This window comes from Paramisgurnus dabryanus, chromosome 18 (genome assembly GCF_030506205.2).
Source record: "Paramisgurnus dabryanus chromosome 18, PD_genome_1.1, whole genome shotgun sequence".
NCBI lineage: Eukaryota > Metazoa > Chordata > Actinopteri > Cypriniformes > Cobitidae > Paramisgurnus > Paramisgurnus dabryanus.
In genome coordinates, this window is record NC_133354.1 from 22523111 (window position 1) to 22548797 (window position 25687).

Sequence of the window (25687 nt, forward strand, 5' to 3'; positions counted from 1 at the left end):
ACACATTTCCTCTCTGTCGTCCCTTCTCCTCCCCCTTACCAAACGTTCTCGGGGAGCAATAAACATTTAATTTATTCAGATCCAAACAGGATTTAATTTTCACATAGAAAGGACTGCCAGCCAGCATGGCGCTTTGTTTTCTTTTAATTATTGGCCAACCATTAGCCCCCCGCTCGGGCTTCCTGCACCCTAGATTACAAGCGAATTTGCCAGCAATGAACCTGACAGGTAAGTGGTCTTTGCAGCGTGCTGTAATTTTGTTTGTTTAGCGTCTCCTGCAAGGTAAGGGGATTTATTGTTGACTCACGCAGAACGCTAATAAAACGCGCTCACTTTTTCGGGGCCTCCCATGGGCGCTCGGAATTTTCCGAAACCTAGTTTGGCTTTGAAGGGAGGAGGAGCGTGTCCAAATGCGGATCTGTTTATACGTTGCGTTGCCTTAATCAAGCGAGTCGAGCATTTCTTCCCTTTGTTTAATAGAGTGAGATCTAACAGGTCACAAGGGATGCATTCAGGATCTTTTAGATTAATGGCTTCAATTCAGGCCCATTATTGACTATCTGCTGGGAAATTGTGCAGGATGTTTTGCTTCTATTGTTTACAGAGGGTGAGCAGTAATTTTGGGGTTCTCATCAAAAAGCAAGCAAAAATAGGCACTTCATGATCACGATGTCATCGTTTTTTTTTCTCAGAAAGTTCTCGAGGCGTCATGCCCATTCAAACTAAGGGGGCACGTGCCTCCCTGTTTTTTTTTTAACCAAATGATTTTGCATGCAACCTCAAAATCAAAGAAGCATCCATTAATTTGTTATTTGACTTTTAATCTGTTTAATATGCACAATATTATCAATTTTGTGCTGCATCCTTTTTACTTTGCGGAGATTTTCGCAGTTTTGATAGTGTTTTGATCGTGTTACATTACTTTATTCTGGCAGCGGGAGCTGCAAGTAGCGCAGTCGCAGACGTTGTTAGCGTCTGAGCGGGATTACGGGCTCCTTGCGGTTGCATTTTGCTATCTGAGGAATTAAATGTGTAAGAAACGCTCACAACATTTCCAAACCCCAGTACGGTAATGTGCAGTTAACCTCCTCTGTGTCGAAAATGTATGGTTTAAAATGTGACAGTCTCAACGTTAAGGGCAATTTATAGTCGTGTGTAGGTCCTACACCGTAGCGCAAAAGTATAAATGAAAACCGACGCGGAACCTACGCCGTAGGACCTACGCACGACTATAACGAGCCCTTTATATGTAAGGGATAATCCACGGCTAGCCATGCATTAAAGGGTTTTAATGCATGACGTAGAGGCAAAGAATAAAGGGGACAGAGACTGAAAACCCATTTTTACCTTGTCTTTGTTGAATAATGGTAGTCTACCCGCATTCACGAACATACAAAAAGTGTTAGACATGCTAAACATCTCAGTCTCATAGAAATTCCTCTTTTAAAAATGTCAACCAGAAAACGACCCAATCTAAAAAACTGATGCTTATGACATCACAGGCATCTCACTGCCCCTCCACTTTAAAATAATTGGCTACATTTTTTGAGTGGCAGCAAAGTCAGCCAATCATTAATGAGATTGCAAGTTAAGCCAGTAGGGGGAGCCAAATAGGTGCAAAACCACTTGTTTAAAATCCCCCACCCTAATAGAGCTATCTGAGAGAGGTTTTTAGGAAGCTTCTAAGGCATTACAGACCCAAAAAAAAAAAAAATTGTCTACATGTCACATCACAGAACAAGGATAAATACTCCGTTCAATCATTCTATGTCACCTTTAAGGCTAATCCCTGAATGTCCTTCAATGCTGGAAACGCCTCTGCTTAAGCATATAGCTAACTTAATGATTCTTTGATTGATTTATTAAAATAATTTATGAATGACAACACTGACAGTGACAAGGCAATCTTTATTTGAACTAATCATGTCATTTATTTATTTATGTAAAGTGTTAAATAAAACCGGCGCACTTTAAAGAGAGACACACTTCTCTTTCTCTCGCTCGCTTTCTCCCTCGCTCTCTCTGCAAGTGTAACTCTGTTACTATGGTTACCAATGTTTATAGTAGCGGATTAATTTCTAACTGTAATCAAACTGACTGGAACTACCTGTGCATTAAACGGTTTTAATGCACACCTTCCAGCCAATCAGAATCGAGTATTTAAACAGACCATGGTATAATAGTATAATAGTTTATCTACTCACTTTTTAAAATCATTATTGAACATTAAAATCAATCACGTGACTATAGCTCATGTCATTTTCGTTGTTTATATACTTTATGGATTTAAAATTACATTTAATTTTATAGGATAATGCAGTTGTTGTGCAAAATGCATTAATGACACAATTAAACAAGTCATTTATTAAAACTTAAATAAATTAAACATGCCGTTTTAGAAGTAATTATGATACCAATATGTCATTTTTCCTATTAAATAGTATTTTATATGAAAGTTAGTCAACACTTTTATTTTGGAGGTTTTTGCATGAAAGCAGGGGTGTACAGATTTGTTAGAAATGTAAAAGACTGAAAGCTCTATAATATTTAGTTTGATGCCTGTGTATGCACAAATTTCTGTGAGCTGCATGTGCCCCCTTAAAAAAATTGGTGCATGACGCCCCTGGTGACTGGTAATAATGATGGAGAGGGTCGGCTGAAGATTTAAACATATTTAGTTGATTAAATAAATTAAAGGAAATTCAAATACCTTAAAATTTTGCAGGGTTTAAGATAGGGGTGGGCCGATCCAATACTTTGGATCGGATATCGGGTCGATCTGGACCTTTTTTGCTGGATCGGGTATCGGAAAAACGGGGCCGATCCAAATCCGATACTGTGCGTTACTTGTGGTTGTTACTGTCATGCTACAGAAAAGTCAAACTATTATAAAAGCACCATAAATGTTATTGTACACTATATTCAAAATCTCCCTAATATATTCAACAGCCTTATGCAAAAAACAAATGCATATATGAAGATATTTAAGGTCACAAAAACTGAATGGTTTGGTGCTCGCCGAGTTAATACACTGGAGTAGCGTTAATTAAATATGTCATACACACGCACACACACACGCACGCATGCACGCACGCACGCACACACACACACACACACACACACACGCCGTATTTTAAACATCTGATTAAAAAGTCTTTCATGTTGTGACAGTTTGCGCAATTAAGTAAAAATGTACTTGAACAATTTATTTGCTCAGTCGTATGTCCACTCAAAAACAATTAATAAATATTTAAGAACACTTACATTCTTTTAACTTGTATCTCATTTAAAAAAAAAATTCACTTCACATGATATTCTCCTGATTTTGTGCAACATGTTTTGTATGTATATGTGTGCGTATATATACTTATGTGTTTACACACACACAATTCTAAATGGATCAAGAAAAATACTAGTATTGGATCGGGATCGGTATCGGTCGATACTCAGAATACAGGTATCGAAATCGTATCGGTAATAGAAAAAGTGGATCGGCCCAGCCCTAGTTTAAGATCGACACCTTCTTTGACCTGGACGTACAGTAGGAAGTTCACTTGCATTTAAACTCTCTGTATTTGACAAGATTTGTACTTAGGTTTGAACTTTTAAAGCTTTTTACTCTTATGTGTTTTAAATTGGTTTTATTCTCCTAATTCAACATTTTTGTTCACTTATGACATTCAATACTTATGACACAAACCTAATCTCATAGACAGAAAGTCTGAATAGGTAGCTTTTAGGAATGTCCATATTTCAAATTAACCTTAATATTCCATTATAGATCCACTACCAGTGATGGTCAGAGTATCTTAACTCGCAAACTAAAATTTGTTATGGATTACAGCCTATGGCTATCCCGACCTCTTATCTCGGATAATATTTGGATATGATACCATTACGTTTCCTGCGGCACGAGAAAAAAGCTTTTGTCCTTACAAGGCTCCGTTCAATTTATTTGAAGCTCTGCTGCGATGTTGCCATTAGAGCCCGAAGCTTGTTTGTGCTTCTTGTTACATTACTTTTTAATTACAGAAATAACTAGTTGGAGGCAGTTGTTTTGTGGAGATGTTGTGTGTGTGTGTGTGTGTGTTGGGGGGGCGTAGGGTGTTAGGTGGTGAGAAAGAGGGAGTTGTCAAAGATTTATTTTGGATGTGACCTTCTCCACACTCGCTGCAGCTGTAATCAGTGGAATTAATAGCATAATCAAATTATACACAAACTCATAAATCATCGGTGAGCGCGCTGTCACGGCGTTGGGCTATTAATGGCCTCCATTGTTTTGCTACCGTATTAAAAAATCACGTCCCCCGATTCCCGTCTTGATAGGAACTGAAATGCCATTTAGAGGCTATAAAGAGCAGGGGCTTGTGGGGTACTGGATTTTCACAACTGTTAATTTAGCCGTGATGTCGCCGGGGCGAACGCCTGGGCCTGGAGAGGAAAAGGCAGCGCCCGCGCACTCCGCCCGAGTCCGACCGCATCATTGCGGACGACAGCGGGCAGTTAATTAGAGTAATATCATCTTAAACGTCTGTCAGTTAGGGTTAATGACATCAAAGGGCTTCCCTCCGCAGCCTCCACGGGGTTGTGTGGAGTAAAGGAGATGGGTCCAATGATGGCTGGCAGATTTTGGCTTTTTTTTTAACCTTGTGCTTTATTAAGATGCCATGTCTCTGTATTAATCTGGGCCGACAAGGCCGGGAATTTTTTTTCTTCCAGTTTCCTAGTGTTAAGGAAATTATCTTAGCATCTGTCTCTTTAGATGTGCTTGCGTGGCATGGTGCCTTAAGGTGCATGGTGAATACACAAGGGTCTGGTATTGTTACAGTGGCTTTTTACTGTGGTTAGCTTAACAGTGTTTTTCTCTGCCATCTTATCTGTGATAAAATCGGTCTCAAGATACTTTTGCACCAGCTTCAAATGCGGCTCTTCCAATTTTAGACTGTCCTTTTTATATACAGTGGTGCTGATTTTTACAAACGTTATTGCATCTTACTTTTTAAAGTGTCAAATTATCTGTTTGTCCTGCTGTTTATAGCATAAGCTGCTATGTTTCACAGGTCTTTATGACGAAAAGTGGCGCTTGCGAAGTAACACATTCTAGGGGCTTTATGCCTTGTCAAAGAAATTGAATTTTGTCCTTTTCGCATGTCTTTTAATGTCACGCCATCAACTGGAATTATAGGTGTTGTGAGCACCCATTCAGATCGAATTAAAGGGGCTATGGCATGAAAATCTGACTTTTTCCATCTTTAAGTGCCATAATTGTGTCCCCAGTGCTTCTATCAACCTAGAAAATGTGAAAAAGATCAACCCAGTAATTTAGTTTTGTTAAACCATTCTCTGCAAGCATGTGAAAAATTAGGTCATTGAAATTTGGCGCTCCTTATGATGTCATAAGGAGCTCTTATTATAATAATACCGCCCCTTAATCTACACTATCCAACCACAGCACTGTTATTTAGTGCAAAGAGAAAGAGAATGAAAAATAATTCACAGCACAATTGAGTTTCAATTTCAACAAACCAGAATCATTGCGATCAGTGTTTGCACTTCATCAGCTCATTTGCATTTTAAAGGACACACCCAAAACGGCAAATTTTTGCTCACACTTACAAAGTGTCAATTTTAACTTGTTATAATAAATTATCTATATGGTATTTTGAGATAAAACTTCACTTGTGTACTCTGTCTGGAGACACCAAAGATTTATTTTACATCTTAAAAAAGTCTTGTGACATGGCACTTTTAAGTCTATACAAATGTATATGTGTGTAACATGTTACTTTTTCCTGCAGGATGTGTGCCGTATTTGGAGGAATTTATTGTCTTCGACACTCAATTCAGTGCCTGGTTGTGGACAAGGCGTCGAACAAGTAAGTCGCCCTCGTACTAACTAATACATTTTACCAACTCCCAATGAACACAAACATAACAAATAGTGAATTTACTGCCATACTCAAGTTGGTTCACCCCACTCCAGAATCCCAAGGCTGATCAGAGCCCATTTGTGTATAAGGTACTCAAAAACAAGGCCAAGAGATGGCGCACGAGCGAATGGCGGGGATATTCAGAATATAGATATGAAATTAATTTTCAGGGAGACAGCCGTACCAGCCCCCCTTAAGCAGCCGAGCTCAGAAGACAAATCACAGACTCTGCCACTTGGGCCGGCGATGAGTGATGCCGCTTTTTCCTTGTGGCCTTACCTCCACTAATTGATTTTCATCTGAAGACAAAAAAGCCCTCTGTTGCTGCCTCTTAAAAAATGAGAGTTCATCTCCCGTCTCCCTTGATTAATCTGTGCTGATAATGTGCGTCAGGCCCCACCAGAAAGGCCTTTAATGAGTTTCAAAGGTGGATTGTTGTCATAAACTAGGTTAGATCAGGGTTTTTTCCCCTCTCGCTTTATTCCTCTCTCATTCTTTGGCCTTCTCTTCGGCGATATATTGAGTTTCTTTCATCTTGCCGGCGAGTGACCCACGGGCTTGAATTCCTCTGGATGTAACCCATGGATGGGGACTTACGCACAGGGTAGCGTTAGAGTCCTACAATTATGGCTCTGGCATACCAAGGTAATGGCATCAACTCTGATACTAGTTAAGTGGGGATGCATTGTGCTGTCGTTAACCAAAAAATCATTAATTACTTTTGGAATTTGGAAATATTCCAAGCTGGAAATTTAAAGAATTAAAGGAAATAATTTGTAACTTTGGGGTAATTTATACAACCCTGTATCGCATACAAAGTCAAACATTAGCTTCCTCGACATCTGACTCATCCTCATCCATGTGCCACAATTCCCATATATTGGATTCATGGAATTCCCGGAAGTTTATAACCATAGCAGTAATTATAATTGTGTTTAGGAGGACCTTTTAGGTAGCTTGCACACCAAAGCATTTACACCGTTGGCCGGCGTATGTTTTCAATTGTTTCCAATGGAAGCGCAGCGCTTTTTATAAAATGCCAGCAGCTGGCGGGTTTTATCCGAGCTGAGCGCCGAGACTTAAAAATTTTTCAACTTTTGGTGAAACGCTGAGTATGTCAATGTCACTTCTCACTCCAATCACAGTGAAGAAGGGGTGAGACAAATGTCACAACAACCAACAGGCTCATCATTCAATAACTAATTAACAAAGCAGATGTATTGTAGCAACCAAAGCGCTCCGCTGAAAAAAGCTAGCAAGCGCCTACTGTCAGCATCTGCCTGCCATTTTCAGCCGCGTTTAAAAGCTTTGGTGTGCACGCCCCCTTAGTAATGTAGAAGTTCACCCTCAGCACTTTTTGGGAAATAGTAATCACTGCTTTTTAAGAGTTGTATTTTGTTTAGCTACAGTGAAAAGGAAATAACTGAAGTTGTCCACATAAAGGTTCGCCAACTTCCACCAAATAGTTAAATTAACAATAGCTCTCTTACTTATTGGTTGCAAGAATACTTAGTGCAAGTCACATAACGTAATTCATAATCATGAGTTCCACCCCCACGATTTAAGCAGGACATCTGACCGAGGTCGGTTTTAATATGTGACGTCTGTCCCTGGATGCCGTTAACCATCTTCGCTGTCAGTTCTACTCGAGTGACTCCGCAGGAAGCGTTTCTTAAAGCTTAACGTAGCATACGACAAACAACCAAGACGACCTTAATTGATAATTTAAGTTCTTCACCTTCTCCACCTCCCCTGATCACTGTCAATGTCAGAAAGTATAAGAACCCCCATATAATCAGAGCACTTAGAAGTTTCAAGGCAAGTTCGTTCACCCATACTGGAGCGCAGCCAAACCCGGCTGACCGGAGATGGTGAGGGTCTGGGGCGAGAGCTGGCGGAGCTCCAAGACACTGAGTCTATAAAGCATCAGCTAAAGTGCAGCATCTATTCCCTCCACCAGAGGCGCCCTGTGTGAAGTTAGCCCTGCTTTGGAGGATAGCGCCATACATCATCGATGGAAAAAGTTTCATGAAGGTGAAGGGAAAAAAGCTGGCAAGGTGTCTGGCAGGCTGAACAATGATTTTAATTTCCCTGGCGTCATAAATTACCGCCCTATGTCTGCTCTTATTACAGACATAAAGCTGAAAAGGGTAGAGTCAGATTAATAATGCAGCAGAGGATTACAGAACCTCAAATCCCGCCTGCTACTCCGTGAGTAGGAGGGTCCGGCACTGTCCGCCTTGTTACCGCTGTGACGAGCATCTCAATCACACGTCCAATTTAATTTGTCCGACCACTGTTAGCGGTCTACATGTCAACAAAAAAATTGCTCCAGTGATCTGTGATGATTTCTTCTGTCACTCTGGCTTACGTCAGCAGCTGGCTCATACCCTGCTCTCACCTGTCCAGTGATAACATCAACTTTTTGAATGTAGCTGCTTACATGAGCATCACTGTTACTATTGTACAGGTGTTACAACAAGCTTTGCACAGGCAAAATGCCTCATTCGAGTCTAAACCATGTGTTCACACGTACACAGATTCTCTTATTGATTTAAAATGATGGCACAATATTTTACATGATATTTACAAAGACAAATAAGTTTCTCGCTCGTAAAATTCATTACTGTGTCATTCGGCATATGATCTGTTTAGCCTACACAAACCACATTTGCAGAGAAGTGTATAAAATTCAAATGAGTTTGAACGCATGCATCGTTGAGTGCAAGGTTACATGCTGATTGGTTCAGAGGCCGCTGACGTGCTTTATGATGGCGATTTATGAACGGTTACGATGATCTACACAGCTGTCGCTGGCCTTGGTTGCAAGTGAAATGAAATCATTAGCACTATTTCAATGCTTTATACATGCTGACGTGAGTCTTCTGCACTTCTGTAAATAAAAAACTCCTTTCATGAGGTTAACAGTACATTAGAGAACTAAACTTCCATAGTATCTTTGGAATTAAAAAGATGTTTGTTTCATTATTTTGATTGGTTAGTAAAATGTAGTTCCTTTATTTTACTTGCTTTCTTGGGTCAGTAGTTAGGATGTGTACTAGATTTGTATCATGAAATGTTTTTAGTACAGATGTGGCCTTTAAAAACGCGCGTTTTCTCCCGCGGCATTCGCCAAATCGTCTCGCGGAGTCACGCAGAATTCTGCAAGTGTTTTCGGGGGGGCTACTTTCCCTTTTCCCTTAATGTGTTTCGCTTCACAGAAAATCCACCAGGTGGCGCATAAAAAACTACATTTTTATATGCGTTGTCATTGCGGTTGTTTCCAGAAGTTAATAAGGGCATTGCTGAATATTTAATATTTCTATTAAAACAGCAAAGTGACGTCAACCCCTTCTTGCCAGCATAACAGCGCATACATATATTAAGATGACTGTACGTGCAATGGGCATTTATACTAAGTGCAACAAAGAATTTAGTGTGAGCCTAATACACTTAACTCTATTTACAATGAATATCTTAATTATTTGTGTTGTCGAATTTTGACACCGTTTCATTGTTTGTTTATAATATTAATAATTATGTCCGTTTTTCTAAAAGTATTAATATTTTAAAGAGATTCATGTGGTATAAAAATACATGTTTTAAAGTTAAAAATGTTGTAAAAATATATTAGTATTATTGTTCTTAATATATTAAGAACAATAATATGACACATGTATATTGCGCTAAAATGCTATACATGTGGAAAGAGGAATTCTTCTCAACCACCACCAATAAAGTTTAAAAAATATTCTTTAGAAAAATAGCGTTTAAACCCACGCAGAGCGAACAAGAAAACATGGGCCTATGCTTACATACTGTACAGTGGGCATATGATATCTTTATTTAGTTTTACATATTTAAAACTTTAATAATACCTTTCTTGCGCATATAGGCAGTCAGTGTTATGATTTTTTTTAATCCTTTCAGCCGTTATTCATAACAATAAACAGATTTCCTTATTGAAAGAAAAACGTAGAAAATGTTATTATGGGTATAGTTGATGCAAATAAAGTGTGCAGTATACAAAAAATGCAAACAAATTATTTCTAAAAGTGGCAAGATTTTAAAAAGATAGAGGTGGTATAAAGAAAGACATGAGAAAAGTAGAGGTATGCAAAAGAGCACAGTTTAGTTATTGTTAATTAAAGCGGTTTTATACACCTTTGTTTGAATTGACAAGCATTTTATTCACCACTTTCAACACATTTTGTGATTCATTTACTGATTTATTACAGAAAATTGTTGTCAGAAGCAAAGCTATTGTACAAAGCATCTTTATATGTATGTTTTAAAGTTAAAAATGTTGTAAAAAATATATTAGTATTCTTTAATTTAAGAATAACAATATGATACATTTATATTGCGCTAAAATGCAATATACATTATTCTGCAAGCAATATAAATTATTCTCAACCACCACCAATAAAGTGTAAACATTATTCTTTAGAAAAAAAACCGCGTTTAAACCCGTGTTGCGTGGAGCGAACAAGAAAACATATGCTTACATGCTTATTCGGCATATGATATCTTTTTTATTTAGTTTTACAGTTTTAAAAGTGGCAAAAAAGTTCTTAAAATCTAATGAATACTGGTTTTGTAAAATGTATATAACTGCAGATGCGTGCGTGGGATCCGGGCAGGTATCATTTTCCTCCAGACCTTGACGCATGGTCGCGGGAAGGCGAGAAATATATTTTTTTTAGGTTAAAATATTTTGCACAATTGATATATTACTTATGAATATTTTAGGAAATTATTTTTGACACACGTAGGTTATTACGTGTATTTTGGATTTTAATTTCATTACTGTGCCTATCCGTGGCCTCATCCGAGCGCACTTTCTCCGCCTTGCATCTTTTGAAGACATTGGTATGCAGCACCATGACCCAGAAAAGACTCACACACCTTTCCCTGATGCATGCCCACACAGAAATACTGAACTCCCTGGATATTAGTCCTCTAGCTCATGAGAGACTTTGGAATCTCTATTATACAACCGGCGCAATTCGCGAGGCGAGTTTTTTCTGTTCGAGTAAAGAGCGCGTTGATAATATGCGTATTAACGGAATGACAACGCGGGTTTGTTTATTACATACATGGATGCGCAGCAGCACAAAAACGCTTTTTAATATGAAAAATTAAAGGATTAAAATGTAACAGATTATTATTGAGTCTCTTGGACATAAATGATGACCAATTATGAGACGTTAGAAGGCGCAAAGAGCTGCTTCATCTGTAGCTAAGTAAATAAATGCTTTGCTTTAAACAAATGCATCTACTTTTAAATGTTTTTTTTAAAATGCTACCCAACGGATTTATTGTATATAATAACTCTGCACCTGTAGATATGGTGAGATGAGAAAACATTTTAAGTAATGCTTTTAAAAAAAACATTTCGCTGTCCAAGTGCTGAAATGGCTCTCCACACGTTTGTAAATTCTTTATCTTTTGTTTGTAACAAATAAAGTATTTTTACAGTACAAACCTTATATAAAGCCTATTCTAAAAATGTAATTATACACCATGTTTTTCTTTATAAAAGTATACAATATCAGAACTAAACCCATTATTATTTTTGTTCAAATTATGAATTATTTATATGTTTAAAAAAGACAGTAATAGTACTATTTAGTAAAAAAAGATCTATATAAAAATATACTAGGTATGTTAATGTGAGAATATTTTACATCTGTTAATCGACGTGTGATCTTAACTTAAAAACGAAAGTAAAATATGTTCGTTCGCATGGACATTGAAAACTGTGAAGTTTAATTAATATTATATGTTGTTATAATATTATATGTTGTATGTAAATTGTAACGAAAGTAATTCCCCCTGGGATAAGTATTTTTGCTTCTGATTAATAGCGCATATTCATCTGAGAACTGATGATGTCTGTGTTTCAGACCCTGGCTGTGTGCCCTGTTGTGTATATGACAATAAAGTAGTAAATCTCAATGTATTTATTTTTAAAATGTATTTTAAATAGGCCTATAGGCTCATAGGTTTTTTGGTTAAAAAAATTCACAGCACCCCCTGTTCAAAATGACTTCCAGCGGCCCTGCCTTGACGCTTTGTGTGTTCGACTTTAAATGGTGCGGCGCTGACTGGTCGGCGTATGACATCAGAGTACCGCGAGAGCAAAGGTAAAGTCGGACCATTTGTAACATTTCGACTTGCTCTCGCGGTACTTTGATGTCTTAGTTGCCGAACTGTCTGCGCAGCGCCACATAGAAACGCCCTTTGACTCTTTAAGGCAAAGTACCAGCAACATGAGAAGTGGTGGCACGCAAAAGAAAGTGAAGGTACGCAGTACGCTAAAATATAAAGTGTCTGTACTGCGAGCACTGGTTTAGTTATTTACATCGTGTGTTGCTCTTTCACCATTGTGCACCCGCGCACTCGCTCTGTAGTTTGTAGCTCGCGCTCCGGCTTCGATAAACAATGCCCGTTTCTCAATACCAAGTAGGGGAGAGTGGGGCAAAGTGAGCCAGTGGGTAAGTTGACCCACCCCCTTTATCTAGGCAACCATACAGATTTGTAGCCGTGTGACCACAAATACAGCAACCATAATTTATATTTGGCTATGTTAAAGAGAAGGACAAATTAAAGATTTATGATTAAAGTATGATTTAAAAAAAAAAAAAAAAACAGTTTTTATCCTATCAAAGTAAAATGTATACATACCAGGTATAATGGCTGTTATGTCAAAGTAGATTTATCCAGGTGTAAATATTTATACCATACATATTGGTGATAGGCTAATGTATAAAACCATGTGAATGATTAAGCTAAAGATTAGCCTGAATTACTAAGCTAGGCAGTTTTCCAAAACGGTGGCTGTGGGGCAAAGTGAACCAGATGGGGTAAACTGAACCAGGGGTTCAACCCCACCATGAGGCACTGTAACCATTGAACATGTTTCATAACAAAAAGAGCCTAGGTTATATCAACATATGTCAAATTAAGTTACCTGATATTCACTTAATTTTATAAGTTATAAACATTCATTTAAAATAAAATACAGCGTATGTATTAGGCCTATTTGCTTAAATTGCATTTTAACAAAGAAACTGCAAGGGTTGAAATTAAAACCCAACGCGATGGTGAAAACTGGATAAACCGGTTTTCTTTTGATTCCCTGATGATGAGGTGATCGATTAGCATTGGGGGTTGGCAAAGAATTGGCAGACCTAGGGGTGGGTGGTTTTTAATTTCTTGACTCTGTGTCACTGGTAGCTGCTAAAACAAGCAGCTAAACCATGTACAATTAATTACATTTTGGAATTAACTTCCTTCATGTCTTTTTATTTATACACTGTAAAAAATATTTTCTGAATTTTTAAGTAGTTAGCATTAAATATGTTTACAAACTTCTAGCGTACCAGAACGCTCATTTGCACATCTGTTTAAATCAGAGGCTTAATTTAATCCTTTGGCTGCGCTGCCGCCAATGCAAGCTACCTAATTCGTCCCACCGAGAGCAGAGACTACATTACCCATACACCTTTGAGTTTTACAAGTTAAAAGCGCATGCGTAGCTTTTGCTGCTGTCAATAGGCTTGTTCGACTTCATGCGGCGCCCCGAGAATCGACAGCCGGAAGACGTCACAGTATCGCGAGAGCGAGGCGAAATATGATTTCTTGAATCATTCTCGCGGTACTCTGACGTCATCTTCTTGTGGCGCCGCATGAAGTCGAACAAGCATAGTGTTAACAACGTGGTTTGGAGAGGTGTGTGAAACGCGCAACCATAGCTGCTCTGTTAAAATGAAAATACAACGAATACTTAATATGCCCTCCTGGTTTTAGACTCTGAGGAGTAAAAGAACAAGGTCAGAATCAGAGGACTCTCGCTGGCTGACATCCCACCAAGCCAGAATGATATCGCTGCAGGTACCCTTTTGTAGGTAGGTGACAATCTCTGCTGTAGCGGCTGTCAGCTTGGTTCCCCTCGACGCAACTTCGGATTTCCTCAGACGATGTGCAGTGTAAAAACATTATTGAAATTGTATTATACATACTTGCTAAACTAAGTGAACAAAATTTCAATGAATTTGAACGACGCGCACAGGAGTTTTATCACCCGCAAAATGGAAAACAATGGGACAAAATAAAGTGATGACTTTCGAGTTTCAAATGGCCAATATTTTGTTATTCTTGAACCCATAGACATGGTCTTGGTGTCCAGAGAGTATCTTTGCCCGACAGCGACAATATGTTATTAAAAAATAAATTACATCATTATGGATAAATGAGTGCTTGCAGAATATACATATTTGAGAATGCTTATCAGTACTTTTTTGTTTCTTTAACTTTAAAGATGAATATTCTTCTTTAGAGATGGGCAATTTTCAGCAATAGCACATTATATTCAACATTTTGAGCTCATAAAAAAGATTTTTCGCTTATTTAAATGATTTTTTTTATGTTTTTATGCACGTTTAGTTTTGGTGCAATTTCATCAAAAGCTTATAATTAGGAAATACACACAACACGCTTAACGTATATTTTCTATATGTTAAAAATGTTGTAAAAATTGCGTATTCTTATATAATAAGAATAACAATATGATACATTTATATTGCGCTCAAAATGATTTAGAAATGGAAAAAGGAATTCTTCTCAACTGAGTGCTTGCAGAATATATAGGCTATATTTGAGAATGCTTGTCAGTACTTTTTTGTTTCTTCAACTTTAAAGATGAATATTCTCCTTTAGAGATGGGCAATTTTCAGCAATAGCACATTATATTCAACATTTTGAGCTCATAAAAAAGATTTTTCGCTTATTTAAATTACTTTTTTATGTTTTTATGCACGTTTAGTTTTGGTGCAATTTCATCAAAAGCTTGTAATTAGGAAATTCACACAACATGCCTAACGTATATTTTCCATATGTTAAAAATGTTGTAAAAATTGCGTATTCTTATATAATAAGAATAAAAATACGATATATTTATATTGCGCTCAAAATGATTTAGAAATGGAAAAAGGAATTCTTCTCAACTACCACCAATAAAGTTTTAAAATTCTTCTTTAGAAAAACGGCATTTAAACCCACGTGCACCGAACAAGAAAACGTATACATACAGTCCGTGTATGATATATTTTTTATTTAGTTTTACATATTTTTATTTATATGCATTTAATAATAGTCTACCGTAAGGTCATAATGTACACACTGTTAAAAATGATTCAGTGGCTTTGTAAATATCTCTAAAATAAATGATTAAAGTAACTTAATAAAATCTCTTAATGCAGTTATGCGATTTTTTTAGTTGGAAAATAAATTACTTAAAATAGAACAGATATTTTGTGTAAAATGTACATATATTATTTGATGTATACGCCTTAATAATATAAGTATTACATTTACAGATTATTTTAGTCAATATATTTAAAAAGGTCAGAGTAATATATTTAAGTTTTTTAAACTGTAATAATTGCATATTTCAAATTATTATTATTTCTATTTGACATCAAAAATGTGTAAGTTTTACGCCTAACTTGAAGTATGAATTACTTATATTTTCACATTGATATTATTTGAGTAAATGTAGGCAAAAAATAAATTAATAATAAGTAGAAAAAATGTCAATTTTAAACAATCACATAGCCAACGGTTTTTAATCAGCAACAAAGAAACTGCACATTTTGCCGATGACAAACACCTCAGAAACTCCTCCAATTTATGAATATTTACACTCACAATATGATTTTATTTCCTTAGTACAAAAGTATAACATATTATACAAATTCTCAGTGAAATGTATTAAACACCATTGCATACTTTTTATCGTGTTTCATACCATGTAAAGGGAAACATGATAATATAAAAAGTAGCCTACTGTTCAGTAATGCAGAAAAGTGCAACACAACCATGTTAAAGCTATTAAAACGTTCAGATGCAAAAATGAACTAAATGTAAAATTAGATAAACTAGTTAATGATATTGCGTAAATGCGCTCGGTCTCTTCAAAGGTCTTCGCGAATTATTTTGTTATAAGACTCGATTATCATACATCACGTCTCTTCTACTGTAAGTACACGGAAAAAATAAGACAAATGATGCGCGTTTGAGTCAGATTTTTATGAAGAATATGTGACTGTTTATGTAACTGGCAAAAGAAAACTTCGCCAACAAAATGTTTGCCAAAAAGCATGCATTTGTATGACATCAAAGTCTATCGCCTAAACTTTGATAATCCGTGTCATGTTACTTCAATATCATACAGTATACGCTAAGCATGAAGTCGAGCACACACATTGTCGTCAGTATGGCCTACATGAAACACGCCTGCCCTCTACAGGTTTTTATATTTCCTGCGTCCCCCACCGAACTCCCCTTCTGCGGGATCTCGCAGAATTTCGGAAGTCTCCGCGGCATTCTGCTCTCAGAAACGCGCATTTTTAAAGGCCACATCTGTATATTAGTAATATTTTATTCCATTATAAGTAGAGATGCACTGATTGCAATTTTCTTGGTTGGTTTTTCCATAGGTGTGACCTGCCAATACAGATTTTTGCCGATTACGATTTTTTTTCTAAGAACTATATTTGACAGCATATAGGCTACAAACAAAAAACACATTTCTTTAATAAAAAAAGAATAATTTTTATTATAAAATCAATTATTCAACATTGCACTTTTACCCAAAATGCATTAAATTACATGATTTTCTTTCATTTAAACAGATCTCAAAAAAGTGCTTTCAGACTCAGTCATGTTCACTGCAGGCCAAAATTTTCACTGACCCCAATAAAAAAATGTCAGTGTCACATATAAAAAATAATCATTCAAAAGTCAAATATAATTATATATATATACAACAGACATGTTACAACGAATAAAGGCTCCCAACTGTTCTGCTTTACCTGTAAACTGACAGCAAATTGTGCAAAATATTGCATTGTTTCTTTCGTCAGGTTTTACCCAAATAAATGTCTGCTTTCAATATTAGATGTTAAATAATAAACATTGATGAAAATATATTTTAAAGACTGACGGTGAAGCACTGGCCCGATCGGGCAACTGACAGTACTTTTTACTGACCCGAACGTCTCTCGCGCTTGCCCGGGCCACCGGGCAGTCTTTTATGTTGAGCCCTTACATAAGTATGACGTGTAGACTTATATTGATCATGCTTATGGACAAAATAAGAAAGCAACATGCAGTTCATTATATATATGTCATTCTAAATATATACAAAGTCCATTTCATGTCTTTTATTTTGTAAACAGAATTAAAGCAATCTTTTTGATAACAGCGCATATGTGCAGAGCTCCAAGCTTTAAGACCATGAATCCCTTTAATGAGTGACACATCAACAGAGGACTAAAACACAACAACAAGACCCTCTACGTGACATCATCAACTATATTGTTGAACCAATATAGGTAATAGAGGGTATGCACGTGACGCCACCTAAGTGGCAAAAAGTCTGAGCGACAGCATTAGCATGTAGCGTGGAAACGCGTCTAAAATGGGGGAAGTTGTTGTATGATCGAATGTGCAAACAAATTTAACAAAAATTGTTGCAATGGTTTAGTAGTTTATCAGGCAGGACAAACATATGTCAAGAAAAGAGATGTCTGGTCACATGCCAAGGTCCCCGGACTAATGGTTGTTGTGCAAGTTGTTAGGGTCGCTGTCAAGCCCAACTAAATTCAATTTAAAGCGTCATGAAACACTAACCAACACTTTTTTTTAGATGTTAGAAAAGTTAGTTGTGTTGCACATCATAGAAGACAGTGTTAGTATCTGTTAATTTTAACATTAGGAGAAAACGTATGAATTTTTAGCTTTTTGGGGTATTTTTGCCTTCCGGGTTTAAACTTCATATCGTGTAAATGTCACGGGGTGTGACGTGTCATATACCTGTAGTACCTCATACCCGTCAGTGTCTCAATCTTATTTATAAGATAGCGTGTTCTTATCCAGTGCAGAGACGTTTCGCTTTTGTGTGTGCGCGCGTGCATGTGCTCCGTACGGCCAGGTCAGCCTGGGGAGGGGTGTTTGGGGCTCAGGATAATCGCACATGGATACGGTTCTGAAGTAAATGTGTAAAATATTATAATCTTAGCTTATAGTTGCCCCACCCACTCATCGTGGTTCTTCTCACAACGTCCACGCCCATTTAAGTAGCATTTTTTGAAATGACAGTGAGGTAAACTGAAGCTGAAACAGCGGGGTTTCATGACGCTTTAAGCTTATAATTGTCAACAAATACATTTTATTGTATTTTATTTTGCTTTAAGTGTTCTTTTTATGTTTTATTTCTAATGTACAGCGCTTTGGTCAACCTTGTGGTTGTTTTTATTTGTGCTTTATCAATAAATTGCCAACATGGTTTAAACGACCAATTTGCGACAAAGTTATACAGAATTGTTTTCAGAAAACTTATGTTATGTCAAGCTAGTTAGTTTCTCCATCTATGCAGTGTACTATGGTGGTTTAGCATATGGTTCAACTATAGTGGTTTTGTCGTGTCATTTGCGGATTCGGGGCAGAAATTAATATAGGCACGTGCGGACTGCACGTGCAGTTTGGGTTGCGGTTTCTATGTAAAATGGATCACGTTTCCGGATACGGAATTAAATTAATGCAGCTTTTGGATAACTGGTCGGGTGCTGCTTCCACTGCTTCCACTGCTGTGTGATGTTATTGCCTGCACAACTGGCAACAAAAGGGACGGCTTAGAATCATAATGTCATAAGACTGACAACCGGCCAACTTGTAACCGGCCATCCAGAATAACGAAGCGTTTTTTGTGATTGTTGCGGGCAAAAATCCTTTGTTGTAGCCATAACTATATGTTACGGATTTGTTTTATGTTAGGAGTAGTTATATTTTGGATAAATGTATTTTTCTGTGTTTTATTTCATATCACGTGACTGTTGAGTGTAATAGGAAGTAGAATTACGAAGAAGATTAGTTGGTGCTAGACAGTCTTTTGAACGTGAAAAGTAGAAGTGGAACTTGCAAAATACTGTTTGCAGCTTTTGCAGCCTTTCATTTATGTTCACGTCGCGTAATTATGTCACTTCCTACCATTCCCATGAAAAAAAGGGAACATGGCTGCGTATGTGTGAAGTAAATGCAAAAAAAATTCAACTTTCTGCTAAGATATATATTACTTTTTGCTACGAAAATGCGGGGATTATGAAATCATGCAAGCTCTGCATATTTTGCAAACAGATCTGCAATTTATGCGGCAAAAGTGTAGCGTATTTAACAAATGCGGCCCCGCATAAATATGCGGACTTTGGCTGATTATATGCATTGAATCATGCGATCGCATAATCGTGTTTTTTTGGAGGGACTGGATCATACGAAACATTTTCCAATTCTGGTCGATCGATCGGTGCATGTCAAGTTTTTCTCTGAGCATTGTATTCTTTACTAAAACAACAGATTTATATTTTTGTTATTTAAAGGAAAACTATTCATTTTAATTCAATAATTTATCACATTCTTTACGTAACTATTCCAAAACACTTTGATTCAATGAAATCACAATTTTTGGAAATCAAAAGCGTTTGTCACATGAGACACAACAGAGATTGTGTTTGCGTATTAGATAATGTTAGGTTGGTGGCATATTTAAATCAAAAATGTAAAAAAAATGTACATAACGCAAACAGCACATCATATGAAAGTTTGCAAATAACACATAATGGTTAAGTTGTAATGGTAAGGCAGCACCAGCTTCATTTCCACCAACAGGTCAAAAATACTCGCTCTGACCCTGATACCTTGTTGTTTAACCTCTTAATCATAGCTGTCAATTGGTGGTTTGTGTGCAAAATCCAGAAGCCGCTTTGCTGTGGGCAGGAGTGACCCGCTGTGCTTGCCCTCAGGTGTGTTAGGGTTGTGAAGTGTATCCCATATTGCTTTCTTTCACCCCATTGGCTGAGGATTGATTGGAAACCCTCTGCTTCCTCTGCAAGTACCTTCGAGTAAATAAATCTTCATTTACATAAACAGATCTGTCCTGGAGTCAGTTGGTGCGTGGGGGAAGGATTATTTCGAGGCTTGACTTTTCGTCAGGGGAGGGAGACGCTTTCTTGCCCCTTTATTGTGTTGTGAAAGTCCATTTCAAGGATGTCACCCCTAGCCCATTAGTTTGGATAATGAGCCCTATAAAGCACATTTATAACTCTTGACATAACAAGCCAACAGATTCTCCTCCTCTTTTTCTCTCACTCCCTCTTTTTCCTTCTCGGTTGCAAAGATTAAAAGAGGAAGGTCAAATTTATGCCTTTGTGGTAATGTGCCAGTGGTTCTAAACTTTTGCTGTGGGACCCAGATTTTAATTCGCACGTCAAGTGGTGACCCAATACAGTGCCAACCATGTTTATCATATCGTCACCTTCCTAAAATAATTGCCTAAGTCATTTTTTTCAGGTTTCTCAGAAAACACAAATAAATGGAACTAACTTCAGAGATTGAGTAGATTTGTGTTCTTCTTGATGCAGCTGCCATTTAGAAAAGCTTGTAAAATTGCCCCAAAAAGTCCCAATGTCTTTTGACTTAAATAAAACGGCCTAAAACATTTTTGTCATTTTAGGAAGGTGACGATATTAAAAACGATTATGAACATCAACAATATGCAACTTTTTACATAATCTTAATATAATAATTGAGCAATAACTTTTACATTGGTAGCACTTTATAGGGACAGTTTGTAAAAGTAGTATTTACAGTGGGAGTTTTTATGTTAGATTTACAGTGGGTGTTTTTAATTGTTGGAATTACTGTGGATGTAATATATTGAATTTAACTCTTTCACCGCCAGCGTTTTTAAAAAAAGTTGCCAGCCAGCGCCAGCGTTTTTCATGATTTTCACCAAAGTTTAATGCCTTCCAGAAAATGTTCTTCCTTAAATAAATAAACATACAATATACCAAATGAAAGAACAGACCCTCTGCTTTCAAACAAAAAAAACCGTTTCATCCTACCTTTAGTGGTTCTTTTGCAATCAGCTTTTGAATATGGGTAGGTTTTTGCAAAAACACCATATTTTGAGTAAAAAGCAAAAATAATTCCATATTTGTGACGGACTTTTCATAGAGATCCCATTCAGAGCGATCTTTAAAACAAACACGGACATGCAGCCGCTTGCCATAGGGCAATACTTCCGGTTTTAAAAAGTTGCGGAAGGGCGCCACCTGGTGGATAATAGCGGTATTGCGGAAAGACGGAAAATCTCGTCAATGGCGGGAAAAGAGTTAAGGTGGGTGTTTTAAAATGTTGGATTTACACTGCAAAAAATTAAGAATTTTTTTTTTTAAACAATTAATTCAAGAAATATTTCTTAACCCATTAGCAGTTTTTTGTGCTTGTTTTAAGCACAAATTTACTTAACCCCTTAAAATTTCAGTGTATCGTGGGAGAGACACTGCATTATTTGACAGACAACTTTTAAAAAGCTAAACATGTCGCATATCTTTTGAAAGCTGAAATTCTTGTGATTGGAATGATTTAAACCGTTTTAAGATAGAATCAACACAGCAGGTACAATTGTGTCCTTTTAAAGGGATAGTTCGGCCAAAAATGATATTAAACCAATGATTTACTCACCCCCAAGCCATCCGAGATGCATATGTCCATCGTTTTTCAGACAAACACATTTTCGGATATTTTAGAAAATGTTTTAGATCTTTCAGTTGATTGAATGTAATGTTACGGGGTCCACGACCTTCAAGTCCAAAAAAGTGCGTCCATCCTTCACAAAATAAATCCAAAAAGGTCTTCTGAGAGTAATCCGCGCGGTGTTGTTGTAGAAATATCATATTTAAAACTTTATTAACGTAAATAACTACCTTCCGGTAGCGCCGCCATCTTAGACTCCTCTGTATTCAGTGGAGAGTATTAGCGTAGTGTACGCACTTTTCTTAGTGTTGTAATTAGTCAGTGGGAGTTTGTAAAAGTTAGGGTTTGATGTTTATGGGCCCTATTTTAATGATCTAAGCGCATTGTCTAAAGCGCACGGTCTAAACAGGCATGTCCGATGCCACTTTTGCTAATTCAAGAATGGTTTGTGCGCCAAGCGTACAGCCTAAAAGCGTTGTTCCTTTTCTTGTAATGAATGGATAGCCTACATCCCCCTTCTCCAAATCTTACCCTGGAGGTCCGGAGCACTGCAGAGTTTAGCTCCAACCCTAATCAAACACACCTGAGCAAACTAATCAAGGTCTTCATGATCACTAGACAATCACAGGTGTGTAAGTTTGATTAGGGTTGGAGCTAAACTCTGCAGTGCTCCGGACCTCCAGGGTAAGATTTGGGGAACCCTGGCCTACATGATCAGTGAAAGAATCTCTAAGAATAATTTACAAATATGCAAGAAAAGGTTTGTACTCTAAAAATACTTGATTTGTAACAAACAGGAGATGAAGAATTTACAAACGTTTGAAGAGCCTTCAGCACTCGGACAGCGCTGTGAGTGCTTTGAAATGCATTACTTAAAAACGGTTCTCTCATCATATCATAAGTGTGTTAGTAATATGCACCCATAAACGGGACGACAACGCGAGGTTGCTTATCAAATGGATGCGCATTAGCACATAAAAGTTTCAAAATTAGCATTTGCTATTTAAACAACGTTGCGTTAAATGTGAAAATGATAATTGCGCCGGGTTGAAACTTGTAAAAGATACTTGTGCCGGATGTATGATAGAGCCCAAAGTTTGTAAATGTTGGATTTGCAGTAGGACTTTGTTAAAGTCCGATTTAAACTGAAAGGTTTTGCTTTATAAATGTTTTCATTCTCTTGGCAGGCAGTAAATTGCCAGACTGAATGTGTCATTGTTGGCACAAATTGTGTTTTCCTATATTTAGTGACCCGTTTTAATGTAGTCTGGTTGTGTCAAGCAACCATTCCATCTTGGCTTTGCCTAATTTGCCTACCTATTGACATATGAGACAAGAATTTGCAGCAATAGTGTTACATTTTAATGGATGCACAGCCTTTGACATCAACATTAACTCTTTCCCCGCCATTGACGAGATATCTCGTCAATTAAGAGAAAACGCTTCCCCGCCAATGACGAGATATTCCGTCTTTCCGCAATACCGCTATTATCCACCAGGTGGCGCCCTTCCGCAACTTTTTAAAACCGGAAGTATTGCTCTATGGCAAGCGGCTGCATGTCCGTGTCTGTTTTAAAGATCGCTCTGAATGGGATCTCTATGAAAAGTCCGTCATAAAAATGGAATTATATCTGCTTTTTGCTCAAAATATGGTGTTTTTGCAAAAACCTACCCATATTCAAAAGCTGATTGCAAAAGAACCACTAAAGGTAGGATGAAACGGTTTTTTTTGTTTGAAAGCAGAGGGTCTGTTCTTTCATTTGGTGTATTGTATGTTTATATATTAAAAGAAGAACATTTTCTGGAAGGCATTAAACTTTGGTGAAAATCATGAAAAACGCTGGCGCTGGCTGGCAACTTTTTTTTAAAACGCTGGCGGTGAAAGAGTTAAGAAGCAAAAAAACAATTTATTCTTTCCTAGCTATGCATGATCTTATGGCTAGTTGCATTTTTATTTAGAAATATTTATTATTTTCATTTAGCATTGATTTCCCCTGCTGTCCTTAACCTCACCTCTGCTCATGGCAGCACACTTTAAATGCCCCACATATCTTTATAGTGGCACTTGTTAAACGACAGGTCACTTATTTAGCAAAAAAAATAGTTTTTTGAAGTAGCCACTGACTGATAAAGGATCGTGTGGGTAGATAATATATGGTGTTTCAGCATTTTAATATTTTAGCTTCAAGTCATAGTCTGACCATCTCCTTGAGCTTTTTTTGATGGTGCGGGTAAAAAAAGCAGAGTTTGGGTGTTGAGTACATAGCAGTTCTGATTAATCTTCTGTATTTATGTGTCATAGAGTTAAGGCTGTGATTGATACTCGCGGTCAGAGGATCAGCTGCAGTCATTTCGTGGTTGAGGATTCGTACATCAGAGATGAACAAAGACGGAGCACGACGCACGGGTAAGCGCATCGTACACCACAAAAGTCAGATTTATATTCATTTCTGTAATTAATGAGAAATTGGTATTTCTTTCATGAAAAAACATATTGATCATCCTGTCCAACATGCACCAGCTGCACCAGTTGTAAGATTTGTTACAATGAAGACTGAATTCATTACGTGTTTTGAATAATGTTAAAAGAATAGGAAAAATTTCCCCCCAAAATTTAAGTTCTCATAATTTACTTCTAGATATCAAGGTTATATTTTCACACAATATTTTTTACATTATGTAGGATAATTTTATATAGAAAACAGTAGGGGAAAGTGGGGCACAACCTACTGAAAAGCTTTTGGGTTTTGGCTCAATCATTCAAATTAATTATATTTTTACACAAGCAACACACACATCTCTGCTACAAATGAACATTTGAAGTTTGTTTCTAGTACTTACCATTCTTGGACAATTACACCAAACATGACAGAAGTGCAAACGTTATAACTTACCCCATAGGTGGGGTTAATTGTAACAGGCAGGGGGTTAGTTGTAACACTTGCTAAAAATTAAGTTTGTAGGCAAATATTTCAATACTATTTTGTCTATATACTTGAAGTGGATATTGTTTACATAATTATCTGTCTATAATAGACAGGTATCCACACTGTATTCATTCATTCAGACCTTTTCTAACAATAGTTTAATTATAAATGGATACAAATGTCTAAATATGTGAGAAAAATTGACAAATTTTTTTTATGTGACCCAGTCTGTATCACCATACCAAAAATCAAATTCGGAGAAAATTAGCATCAAACTCTGATTTTAGCCATTCATTTCATTATGATTTCAATCTTTGATGTGACCTCATTCAATCAATATTAAAGATATGAACAAAAATAAATTTAACACATGATTTTTGATAAGACAGGCACATTTATTTTGTTGGCAGCCAGCAATCATTCGTTTTTAGCTTATTTAAAACAACGGCGAGAATTATGCTAACATTAGCGGTTTTTATATCGTAAGTGATGAGGGGTTAGTTAACACGGCGTTACAATTAACCCCGCCGGGTCAAAATATTTTCAAGCCCACCAAAAAAGTTTCTTAGAGCTACAGACATATTTCAAAACAATGCTATGTTTTAGTCAACAAGACACTGATTAATATGACATAGCACTGGATTTGGTATCTTACACACCCAACTTAGAAACTGGAAAAAAGCATATGATGCCACAAAAACACTCGTTCATCAATAACTCTCTGGAAATACATTATACATTTCGATACAGATACAGATCGCATTTTGGCAGCTTGAAAAATACAGTAAAAAAAAAAATGCTCAACCTTGTGCAACAATGTAAAAAGTCCGTGTTAAAACTAACCCCGCATTAGTTTTTGCCCAGTGCACCCCTATATCACAAAAAATTACTTCTTAGGTAGGGTTATATTTTATCTTATACAAGAATCAAAAAAGAACCATTCATTATTTTAATTTATTTTTATGTTCAAATACTGCTATCGATCATGATGCACCAGGGTTTAATGTTAGTTTAATCAGATTTAAAGCAACCCTTATTACACAGCTCTTTGGAATGCTTGATTTTGATTGGCCAGTCGCAACATTTGCAGGTTTATTATTCCCAGATAACAACTGCTTAAAACATATAACACAAGGTAACCCGGATGCTGCAAATTATTTTGACAGGTACGGTTTAATATTACACAAAAAATTTTTATTAACATATGACATTATATTTACAAATAATTAA

General features: G+C 36.9%; 1 protein-coding gene across 1 annotated transcript in view; it reads left to right on the forward strand.

Annotated features, from left to right (window-relative positions):
• Window positions 1-25687, forward strand: part of chm (CHM Rab escort protein) — a 79697-nt gene that overhangs the window by 34760 nt on the left and 19250 nt on the right. The window contains exons 9-10 of the mRNA XM_065287298.1: window positions 5799-5876; window positions 23833-23937. Coding sequence (XP_065143370.1) covers window positions 5799-5876; window positions 23833-23937 — 183 coding nt within the window. The remainder of the gene's footprint in view (window positions 1-5798; window positions 5877-23832; window positions 23938-25687) is intronic.